General features: G+C 37.0%; 1 protein-coding gene across 1 annotated transcript in view; it reads left to right on the top strand.

Annotated features, from left to right (window-relative positions):
• LOC113541144 (contactin-associated protein-like 2) overlaps nt 1–12191 on the top strand; it is a 135805-nt gene that overhangs the window by 30725 nt on the left and 92889 nt on the right. The window contains exon 2 of the mRNA XM_034298225.2: nt 8667–8777. Coding sequence (XP_034154116.2) covers nt 8667–8777 — 111 coding nt within the window. The remainder of the gene's footprint in view (nt 1–8666; nt 8778–12191) is intronic.

Genomic DNA, 12191 nt, shown 5'->3' with positions numbered 1-12191 from the left:
AGACCCAGTGCACTTTCAACAAAATTCACCATTTTATATTACCCGATTTTTTTAGCCGATAGAGTGAGAGTTGATTGATTTGCTGATTGAACAAGAATACAAGAATATCACAATAATAAGAAGAAGAAGAAGAAAAAGGAGAAGAAGAAGCAGGCAGGTGGCTAGCTAATGCAGAATGTGCAATAAGGCTGAGAAGTCGATTAGCTGTCGCTGGTTGCACAACGCTGGCTCCTACTGACTACATGAACCGGCACAGCAAGGTATCCAGCTATTTGCACTAGTCCAGGAGTGTCCAATCTTATCCGGAATGGGCCAGTGTGGGTGCGGATTTTCATTCCAACCAAGGATATGGGTAGCCAAGACCGAAGTTGTGCTTGTGGTGGTCGGGGCTCTTGGAACCATCAGGAAATAATTCGACAAGAACCAGCAGGAGCTACTGGGAAAATACACAGCCAGGAGTGCAGAAGATAGCACAGATGGGAACCACACACATACACAAGGTGCTAGGTGAAACCTTCGGTCAGGAAATGGACATCTCAACAGCCACTGGCTAATTGCTGAAAATCAATAAATCAATAAAAAGCAATAATAATAATAATAATAATAATAATAATTTACGAGAATAATGTAAGAATAATGTTTTTCCCACTACTACTATAACACAGCATAAGAATGTTTTTGTAATAGAATGATCTTGTTTAGGTAAGTGTGTGTAAAATAACTGTGACAAACTATTAAACTCAGGGAAGAGAGGTTGTTTATTTATTTATTTATTTATTTAGCCTAGTATTTACCAAGAATTTATTTCCACAAATGAGCAAATATAATAATGAGAATTATTATTAAAAAAAACTATAATAATGACAGCAAATTGCTATCAAAGCTGGAAGTAAATAAACCCTGTAAAAACGTGCAATTTCAATTTAACTTGAATGAAAATGACAAATTATTTATTTACCTTAGCACATGGCATGTTTACTTTAATTAACGTGTGCCTGAGTGCTCAGTGCTCGCAGATATGAAGTGCTCTCACATGCAACGGTTTCTCTGGATGTGTGGATGTCTCTTCACTGCTTCAAACTTGTGAATACCTGTGTGTGTGCCTGAATCATGGCCCATTTTTAATGACCACGCTTGCTCCCTTGATAGTGCTCTGAGAGTATTCACTTGGGTACTAGTAGCAACATTCTGTAATTTAGCCATTGCCTGAACACTTGAACAATTGTGCATAAAATCCTAAAACTTTGATCTTGACTCCACTCTGACTCTTCTAAGACATTAAAGTACACAATTTTGTCTTCTTTCTTTGAACACAATTTATCCAGCATCTGGCTAAGGTCTTTCTTTTAAATGCCTTACTATCAACATATGGCAAAGCCATAAAAACACAAGAATCTGGACCTATGTCTCTGGCTGGGAAACACCCACGCCTTTATAGGCTCCTGCTTATTGGCTTTCTTCTCTTCAGCTGAAACTTCTTTTTCGAGGTTGTCTCACTCAGCCATGCCATCATATATTCACCGTCACAGCTGAAGAGAGCTCAAATATCCCATCCTTGCACCAGGTACTGCTGGAAACCCTTTTCTTGTGCAAAGGAAGAAGAATCAGGAGATCTGGTTGCATAATGATGTTCTTCCTAATATGATTATCTTACTTTGCTCACAAATTGGCATTTATATTGCATGCCACATTAACCTTTACATGTAACAGCTAAATTTGTACTTCTGAGATCACTTGTAAGCTATTTGAATGTTAGAAAGCACAGATTTTTAGAGGTGACTAATCCATTGAAATGTCAGTTTGTATGTTTGATGGAAAAAAAGAAAAAAATATATATATATAAAATAAAGAACAATAATGATTTTTGTAGGACTTGTACCAACAAGGCAACATTGTAATAAAACTGACAGAATTATCATTTCGGCACCAGTGTAAGAGTGGACAATGATAGAAAAGTGACCACAAGGCTCCTGTTTATCAACTGCCATGAGACGAGTCTAGATAGACAGGTAACCTGACTGGAAGACATCAGTGACAGTTTTGGTAATATACTGTGATTTAAGAGCGAGTATCACTATTGTACAAACACGTCGTTATGTAACTACAGAATGCACAGTCACGGTATCATTGTAGTTTGTGATTTTAATAAAGTTCACAGCATATACAAAGTAAAAGTGTGGGATTTTAATCCATTTTTATGGAGTTTATGCTTCACTTATGTGTGCAAGTGAAAAGAATATAAAGACAACGTGTAAAACAAATGCAGGCGGGTGCGTGGGTGTGTATCTTTGGCTTGTCTAACAGAGTCAGTGCAGACTGAAAAGCTTGTTATGAAAGCATAACTGTTGTTTGTGACATGCGTCTTAGGGCCAAGAAATGTACTGTTAAAAATGTCCTGTAGACTAAAAGTCAGTGTAGACATGCATTTATGTGTTTTATTTTGTCTCTCTCTCTCTTTCTCTTTCTGCCAGTGAGAAATGCTTAGTGAGCTGAAAAGCCACTATTTTGGTTAAAGCTTTTACTTTAAGTCTCACTTGTGCAACCATGCCAAGGGATGTGGAGAAAAAGACCAATACAAGTGCAAAACTTCCCTTGGGTCTGCTGTGCTCTCAGAGCCCTCTTCAATTACACTGGTTCCAATTTACACTCATTAGACTGGTACCGGATACCTGGGTTCTTGCTCAGAGAACACAGCAGGGTTAGTTGGGCCTTCTACCCGAACAGCAGCTTCTGTTTGGCCAGAGGTTTTTGCTCAACATGGGGCTTTGCCTAACCATGAGCTTTGTCTACGTAGAGGCTTCTGCCCAACATGGGTATTCTGCCCATCATGGGGCTGTTGCTTAACTAGTGTCTTTTCCCCTTAGGAAGCTTTTTCCCAACAAGGAGGTTCTGCCCAACATGGGGCTTTATCCAGTCAGGAGGTTCTGCCCAACATGGGGCTTTATCCAGTCAGGAGGTTCTGCCCAACATGGGGCTTGATTAAGTCCAGAGGTTCTGCTCAACGTCAAACTTTGACTATCAAAAGACTAATGCCCAAAGTGGGGATTCTGCCCAACAAGTGGCTTTCACCCACAATGGGCCTACACCCAACCAGAGTTTTTGCTTAACCAGGAGCTTCTACCCAAAATAGAGCTTCACCCATCAGGAAGCAAATGTAGTGTTTGAACCCGATATGGAAGTTCTGTTCAACATTATACTGTAAATGTGTAATTCCTGAAATTGGAATTAGTGCTTATTCTAAGCAGCACATTCTTAATAATAGGTGTTTATTTCAGGTTACATTTATAAAGATCAGAGTAAATGTGACGCACTATAAAGTTATACAAATGGCTTTTCTCACATGAACTTAGTGTTAAAACGTGATAGCTTGATCCTGTAGCCATTTTCAGTCGCATAGGTCAGTCTAGGAAATGTTATTCCATCATTAATGTCTAAACAGCAGCTGCCTATGTGTTTGATGACATGGCTGATATCCCACAGGATTCATTTAATCTTCAAATCCAGCACATATAAATTCACTCCCAATAAATATGCGCTGGGGAAAACTCCAGGCTGCTGAACGCGTCTGCTGACATCCTCAGTGCAAAGCTGTGGTGCATTGTGGGAAAGAGCTATTGACAGGGGATCTCCATCATGTTGGGCATCAATCAGTTTGTGCCTGAGGAGTGCAGGAGCTGAAAGAGCCGCCAGATGGTGGTGAGGAACGTGAGATGTAATTAAGCCCTCCAACTGAAAACTCTCTAATTGATCATCTAATGTTTCTGCTCCTGAGACCCAGTCGTGGAAATAAAGGAGGATCCGCAATAGGGTCCTCTGAGTGCAGTGATGTGTCAGTTGCAGTTGATGCATTGAATTGTCTGAACTGATCATAATGTGTTCGTGTGTGTGTGTGTGTGTGTGTGATGGATGATGTCATTACTTCCTCCACTGTTCTCAGTTCAGTCAGCAGCTGCATAGATATAATATTTCTCAAGACTATGGTTTGGTGAGACACATCATTACTGCTGTGACTGAATGCTTCATCCTTCTGAAGAACATCCAGAGCTAAAGTGAATATCCAGTCAATAAATTATATCAAAACACACATGCTAACTAGTTAGCTTTTTCTGTCATGGAGCTATTCTTTTTCTTATTTATAAGACTGAATTTCTGAACTCCTGCTCCTAGTGGGGTTCCCATTTAGCTTAATTTTACCTGTTGCAAAATGCATCTTATTGGCAGGTAACCATTTCATCAATAGACCCCACATGCTCCATTCCTGTATTAAGGCTATTTTAATGAGTGTATTTGCTTGTTTGCATTTTTTAAACTGTTAAATAAAATCAAAATGATGCAGCAGTGGTCCTTTACCCAAAAGAGCTTGTGATTGTTCAAATGATACTTTTTTAATGATACTTATCACAATACGATTTGTTTTCTTTTTAGCTTCTGCTTCTCGTTGAAAGACTACAGTTATGTAGCAAAAGAAATTCAACACATTTGTTGAAAATTGCTGTTTACAATGCAGCTGTAAATGTCAACACATCCATTAGGGTTTAAACTCCACAATACGTTTTTTTAATTAGACCATGTTACAGTGCATGCCCTTTTTTCATTCTTGATCACTGTAACCTAGCAGATAACCTCTTTATAAAAAATAATAACTAATAGACAGTAATCTTAAATGCCACAGTGTGGAAAATTAGAATGTGGAAAAGAAAAACTACATGCCTCTCAGTTGCTTCTCTTACTAATTCCTGCTTTACCTGGTCACTGACTTTTTGGTGAATGACTTCCTGTTATGGTTAGCCCCATATTCATGACATAAAATGCCAATTACAATTACATTTCAGTTCCAGGTTTTAGTACTAAAAAATGTGGAAAAGTTTAAGGGGGGTGAATACTAATGTAAGCCTTTGTAAATCTAGAAGTCTGTCTATGAGAGCTGTATACTTCTAATCCAAGAACATCATAAAATATTCATATAAATGCAAATTCCTAGGAATGTAGTTGTAATTAAAGCAAGTGTTAATCTCGCTGTATTCTCTAACCTTATCCACGCATAAGTCCTGTCTCATGCATATTTCTGTTCAGGAAAGTCTGTCATATGCAATTTCCCCACTGCGGGACAAATAAAGGAATATCTTACTCTTACTTACTCTTATTTTCAGAACTATATACAGTACAGTATAAAAATATTTAAAAAAATTGACTGTGTAACAAGTTAATAACTGAAATAGTAGATGACATCACAGACAATATTTGAAATAGTATCTATTAGTTGTTAATATTAATCGTGTAGCTTTTTTGATCCATGCACTCCTAATACACTTGATCCATGCACTCCTAATACACTTGATCCATGCACTCCTAATCTTTTGACAAAGTTGTTTATGTACAATCACATTTCTAGCTGCGATTGCTGCCAAAAAATAATGAGCTGTAATAAACCATGTTTTGTTGCATTAGCCACAGCCATTGTTTTTCTTTCTTTTTTTTTTATCACCAATTGGCTCATGCCAAAATGACAACTGTTAGCCTCTTAAACACACAAAGGCTTAATTATGCAATTAACTCAAGCTGAATATGAGTTTACAAATTCCACCAAATGACTTTTCTCTTTAATCTTACAATCTGTACATGACAGTATGGTCGTTCTTATATAATGTTAAGGAATCAGATATGTACTGGTGTATATCATGGTAAACGTTTAAGTCTAAGAAAGCATGGAGTGACATTAAAGGGCAGGAATACTGTAACAGCCAGTATCATAGCCTGTAATACACAGAGACATGTCTCAAAAAGACAGAGAAGCTAGTGGAAAACTGATTATGATTTAAATTCACACCTTCATCTTGCTGTGAGCGAGTGAGGAACATGAAAAAGATGAGTAGAGACAGGTGGAAATGAGGGGATGAAAATAGCGCAGTTCTCACTGCGACCAAGATGGAGGTCCGTCACTCACTGATAATAGCACTTAAGTATTAGATTACAGGAGATGTTCTTTTCTTTTGGAAACAGTCTCTAGCTTTAACACTTCAAAACACTTAAATATGGTCTCCGAATTCATAACAGCCTTTTAACAGTGCCTGGAAATGTGTTTGTTGGATTTTTGGGAAATGTGCTGTTTCAGAATCGGCATAAAAGTTACTCAATTTAAGTGCCGTTAGAGTCTGCTGTTTCTATTCAGATATAATACTGAGTTTGTAAGAGTCTGTAAGAATGTCTTTCATAATTAGTGTTCAGTGCATTAGGGAAATTAATTTTCTGCATAAAATGAGTGTAATTGGATTTTTCAAAGCATCAGTGTTGGCAGAATGTAAAATGGCAGTGAATATTAGAGGAGGATTGAATAAACACTCAGGCGAGGTGAAGGACAAAAACATGTTAATGTGACAACTAGATATTAAATATAACAAGATGGAGAGAGAGAAAGAGAGAGAGAGAGAGAACAAGAGAGAGGGAGGGAGAGAGAGAATGTTGTACTTGTTGTACCTCAAGTGCAAAATGTAATTAACTTCTTTTGCTCACAAAAAGCTCCACACTAGAGACGCACCTGCACCCTTCAGACAATAACGAGTTGATCTTTGCACCTCGAAAAACACTGGCTTTCATGAATAACTTTAATCTTTAGTGCAGATAGTCAGCTGCATTTGTGATTTCTAAATTGTTTTATTTATTTATTTTTTGAGGTTGTACTGGCTCCGTGCCATGTTTCCTCTGAATACTGAACATGGGAAACTGAAAAGTGTAACCCTTTTGTTCAAACCAAAAAACACAGCCTTTTTTTGGTATAATTTAAACTTTGATTGGACAATATGGCTTGTGCTTCATGTTTAATGCTGCGTTCATTACAACTGGAAACTTTTTTCCAAATCAGAACCTCAATAGAGCATTCACGTGAACTCAGGAAATAAAATGAATACTCAGTGTAAGCTGTCTACAAAAACTGGAATTAAAGAGTTGTTTGGTGAGTGCTTAAATTATTTCTAAAATGGATGACAGTCAATCACACCAAAAACTACATGAAAGAGCAGTTTGATCACAAATGTTACAGGAAACGAATTAACATTTCAATGATCAAAGTATCACCCAGTATTTAGCAATTTCCAATATAAACAGAAGAAAAAGACTGCTTGAAAAAAAAAAAAAAAAAAAAAAAAAACTTAAATCATGCCATTAATTCTTTCTCTTAGTTTTCAGTGTGAGAGCTGCCATGTTGAAGTGACGTCATAAAATCTCAACTAGGAGAAGTCAGAGCTCTCAGAAATATTCAGTGTAGAAGTTACGGGTTGGAGAGCTGTTCAAACAGGAAGTTCCTACTGGAAAGTCGGACATTTTCCAGTTCCCACTTCCCACGTGGTCATGAACGCAACATAAGATCTTGATTAACACAGCTGACTTTTCAAGATACTAGATATTTCTGAATGAGAGAATGATTTGCCTTAGGACTGGTACAGAGTAACCACAATCATACTGGAACATGACAGATACTCATTAGGAACCAGTGTAATCTTCTTTGGCAGGTCATCTCTCTCTCTCTTTCTTTCTCTTTCTCTCTCTTTCACTCACACACACACACACACACACTCTCCCTCTTTCCATCTGTTTGCCTCTTCGTCTCCCTCTTCCGCCCTCTGAAAAGAAATTTACAGTATCTCCTACATCTACAGTGAGTGGAAGTGACGTAGTGGAAGATGTAGAGGTGTTTTAATGATGAATCCAGTAAATGAGCTGAATATATTTCCTCCTGTGGGTTTCATGCTGTCTCTACACTTCGAGCTACATTAATATACACCAACCTCCTGCACTGGTTTTTGTAAGCTCAGCATTTGTGTATTGTCAGTTTTTTTTTCCACCAAATATATTTGTCAAGTTAGCTTGTATTAGCCATCTAAGTGGATATCACAAACAAACAAACAAACAAAAAACTGTCAGAAAATCTGTCCAGTTATCTTATCTTATCTTATCTTATCTTATCTTATGTAGCTTGCTAGAATTAACAGTTAAGCATTTAAGAATATGACTGAAAGAAACCCTGTCAGATTAGGTCATAATAGCTAGCTGACTAGCATTAGCAATGACTATGGTAAACATGAATATGACTTTAAAATCCTTTCAAAAATCCTTTCAGATTAGCTCAGAATGGCTAGTTTTAGCCAAGAAAATTATGAACACATAAATATGATGTAAAATCCTCTCAAAAAAGCCTGTCTAGTTAGCTTATCTTAGCTAGCAGTGATGATTCTAAATATTTATGAATATACCTTTAAATGCCTCTCTCTGTGTCTGTGTGTCTGTATATGTGTGTGTGTGTGTGTGTATGTGCGTGCTTACCATGCTATCAAGTAAGGCTTTATCCTGAAAAAGTATTATAGCCTTAAGGCTAATATTTTTGAGAGTTAGCCATGTCCACATTAGCCAGGATTTAGCCATTTTAGGTGTTTAGCTGTTTTGCATAGTACCAGTGAACTGTGGCTTATTATTTATTTATTATTTTTTTACTTTATTGTCATGTACCATTTTCGCATTCAATTTTTCTGCATCCTCACTGAAATTTTACAGTATTTGATGATGCAGGAATGTTTCAGTATAGCTTAAGGGCAAAGCTGAAGCTAATCTCTTGTTTTGGAGTGTATTGCTAAATGTGTGTGACTGTAATTTCTACATCTTTGTGTTTTCTTTAGAGAAATGTGATGATGCGCTGGCTACACCCCTTTCCCATAGTGCCTTCAGCAGCTCGTCTGTGTTCACCACCGGCTACGCTCCTGAATACGCCAAACTGAACAGGAGAGGAGGTGAGACACCTTAAACACACACACACATTTCAATTTCGGTCTTTGTGGGGTATTTCATTGACTTGTGTGTTACCTTAATCTTAACCATGACCGTAACATCAGTAACCAAAAGGAAAGCTGGGGGAAGAAAATGCTATTTTCTTCATATGGACCAGCCAAATGTCCACACAAGATCAAAACCGACACCGTCATTATGGGGACATTTGGTGTGCATATAGACAAACTACACAGCCCATTGTCTAGCACCTCAACAAAAGGTTACAGTTATGATTACTTGGCTTTGGACAACATGGAAAGTCCTGAAAAAGTAATCAAATATTGCTGTATGAAAAGAATTTAATTCATTTCTTCATAAATAATTTTTAAAAAAAATAGTTTTCAGCATTGGTATCTATAACAGGTGAATGTAAGGCAAATTCTCATGTTTAACCCTTTGTTAGTGTGAGTCAGTGGAATTTTCATGAATAATCAACTAAATATGGCCCTGAATAATCAATAAGACATGGCCTGAGGCTCTGCCTCCATCAGCAGGAACTCAGTGACACAATGCACACCATCACACTGCTGTACACTCACTTCTGGACCAAGAGTGAGTGTCTTCATCAGCCTTTCACTCTTCTATGGGGTCTAAATTTGGTAAGGACATGATTCCTTTCCTCACTGTGACATCTTCCTTCCTCCTGCACCTGTAATGGTGCCAGAGCCCTTTTTTTCTACCCTTCCATCTTATCAGACTTTGGATTCTCATTACTGTGGTGAAAATAGTCTTGATGGTAGCCTCCTAGCAGCTGTTTCACACTCTCAGTCACACATTATCATCTGTGCTCTGGGTATTTATAATGGCACCCCGGCAAATCCAGAGCAGATGACATCACCATTAGCGACAATAAGGAAAGCAGAAGCATAAAAGACCGTCATGGCTAATGAAGGAATCCAGACGCCTGTATGCCAGCTATAGGTTTCTGCCCTCACCAGTGAACAGTACAGAGGAGATGTAGAAATTTTAATACTCAGTGACTTCTAATATCTGTATATTACTGGTTTCTTTGTATTGCAAGGGCAAGGTAAGTCAAGGCAAAGTTAATTATATAGCTAATTTCCTAAACAAGTCAATTCAAGGTGTTAAAAACAAATGGGTATAAAACAAATGAACAAATATTAAAACGAGAGAAAAAAAATTAAACTACAAGTTAATATGAAATAGATATACAAAGTAGGTTAAAGTGTAAATTAAAAAAAGCAGTAATAAATATAATATTATTTAAGGAAGTAGAAAAATAAGATTAAAGATAGAAAAAAGATGCAGTGCAATAAAAAAAAAGATGCAGTACTGTTCCTGAGCGCAGAAACCCCAGGCTTAACTGTAAGCCTGTTGGAAGAGCAACGTTTTCGTATAATTATTTATTAATGTTCAGCTCTAAGTCAAAAACTCTGCACCTTGCTATTTGTTCTGTTTGCTGTATTGTGTTTGTTTGGGGACCAGAATGATCCCAAGGCTTTTGACAACCCTTACAAGGTCACCAAAATATAGGAGGTGATTTCCACTGTGTGAACAAGTATGGTGGACTTTTTGCTGTACACTTTGAATACTTTTGAAGTTTGGAAAAAATATAAAATGAACACAAGATCAAAGATTCCCCCCCACTTGATTATCTTTCTTTTTGCTCTTTTACAATATCAATGACTCACTACAGAAATGAAATTAATTACCGTGTTTAGATATCTTCAGAATTAAATGAAAAAAAAATTTAAAATCTGACGACTATTTTAATGGATAAGTATTCACCCCCTCAGTGTGGAATATCCCTTTTCAGCAATTACAGATTTGAGTTGTCTCAGATGTGTCTCTATGAGATTAGCACATTTTCATTTTGCTATTTTCTTCCATTCCCCAATGCAAATACTGTATTCTCCAACTCTGTCAAATTACCAGGCGAATATTGATAGGCAGCAATTTTCAGGTCATGCAACAAATTTTCAAATTGGATTGGATTTTAAATAGATTTAACTCTGGGCTTTGACTTGGCTGTTCCGATACACAAACCTTCTTTTTTCAAGGCATTCCTTTGTATTTCTTTCACTGTGCTTTGGCTCATTGTCCTGTTGGAACATATATTTTTCTCCCTAAATGCATACAGCATGTCTGACAGTTTGCTTGTGTTTGGCTCCATCCATGTTGCCGGTGATGACAACAAGCTTTCCAGTTTCTCCTGCTGAAAAGCAACACCAGGGCATGATGCTACCACCATCATGCTGGCCTCTTGAACACTTCTCTGACAATTGCATTTCTTACCCAAGCACTCAGTTTGGCCTGATCTTGGTAGTGTGCCTTTGTTATAATGGATTTCACAATGCTCCTAAGAAGGTGCAAAGCTTTGCCAATGTTTTACTACCCTTTTCCATCTTTTTTCCTTCATCTCAAAGGTTTATCTGCAGCTCATGGCAGCAGGACTGATCTGATCTGCCATTTTAGCTGTGAGACCTCTCAGAGATATTTATTGTGCAAGCATACATTTGGACACAAATGGATTTAAAATGAACACAAGTGTACCCTGTTTAACATATTAGGAGCTCTTGTAAATGAAATAAATACTAGTGCTAATTTAGATTGCTGAATGAAAGGTACTTAACAATTATGCAGTTGAATAATTATTAAATAATTCTGAGGTCATCTAAATACTGTATTTAATTATATTTCTGTAGAGCGTCACTTCAAAATGAGCAGAAAATTATCTTATTATTTGTATTTGTATCAGTATCTGTAACTGTCATTGCGTTATGGCTTCATATCTCACTTCTTCATCCAGTATCACTTCAGATCTAGACTTGTTCCTCACCTAAAGTGTGAGACACAGAGAATAATTTGTAGGCTTTGCAAGTGAAATGAGAGGAAAAAAACATTTGGAGGCACACAAGCTTGAGGCACTGAACAGATGGTTAACATGGGTTCTCCTTATGAGTAGAACAGAACGTTCCTAAAAATCCAGATGTATTTTCTTTTTACAAACCTGACTTACCAAGATCATAAATCATCTGCACTGGCTTGCACTGAGTATTTCACACTACTTATCACTGACTTGACTGATATATTACTTGTTAAAGATAAGCATGATATTCAGGCCTGGATACTGAGACTGTTTCATTTGTATGTTCTATGAAATGAATTCTTTTTTTTTTTTTTTTTTTTGCACCTTTGGCTTTTGATAAGAAAAAAAACAGAATCCATAGAAAAATCCATCGCATTTGCATTAGCAGGTGATTCACCAAAGATTTATGAAAGGTTTGTGAAATTAGAAACATTTTATATCTACCAAAAAGAGGATTTATATGCAATTCTCAAAATCCATAATAGAGAATATACAAATACACACTACAGCTATGCTAAATCACACAGGATTCAGCTTGATCCTAATA

This window comes from Pangasianodon hypophthalmus, chromosome 22 (assembly GCF_027358585.1).
Source record: "Pangasianodon hypophthalmus isolate fPanHyp1 chromosome 22, fPanHyp1.pri, whole genome shotgun sequence".
Lineage (NCBI taxonomy): Eukaryota > Metazoa > Chordata > Actinopteri > Siluriformes > Pangasiidae > Pangasianodon > Pangasianodon hypophthalmus.
This window is presented reverse-complemented; position numbering and strand designations above follow the sequence as displayed.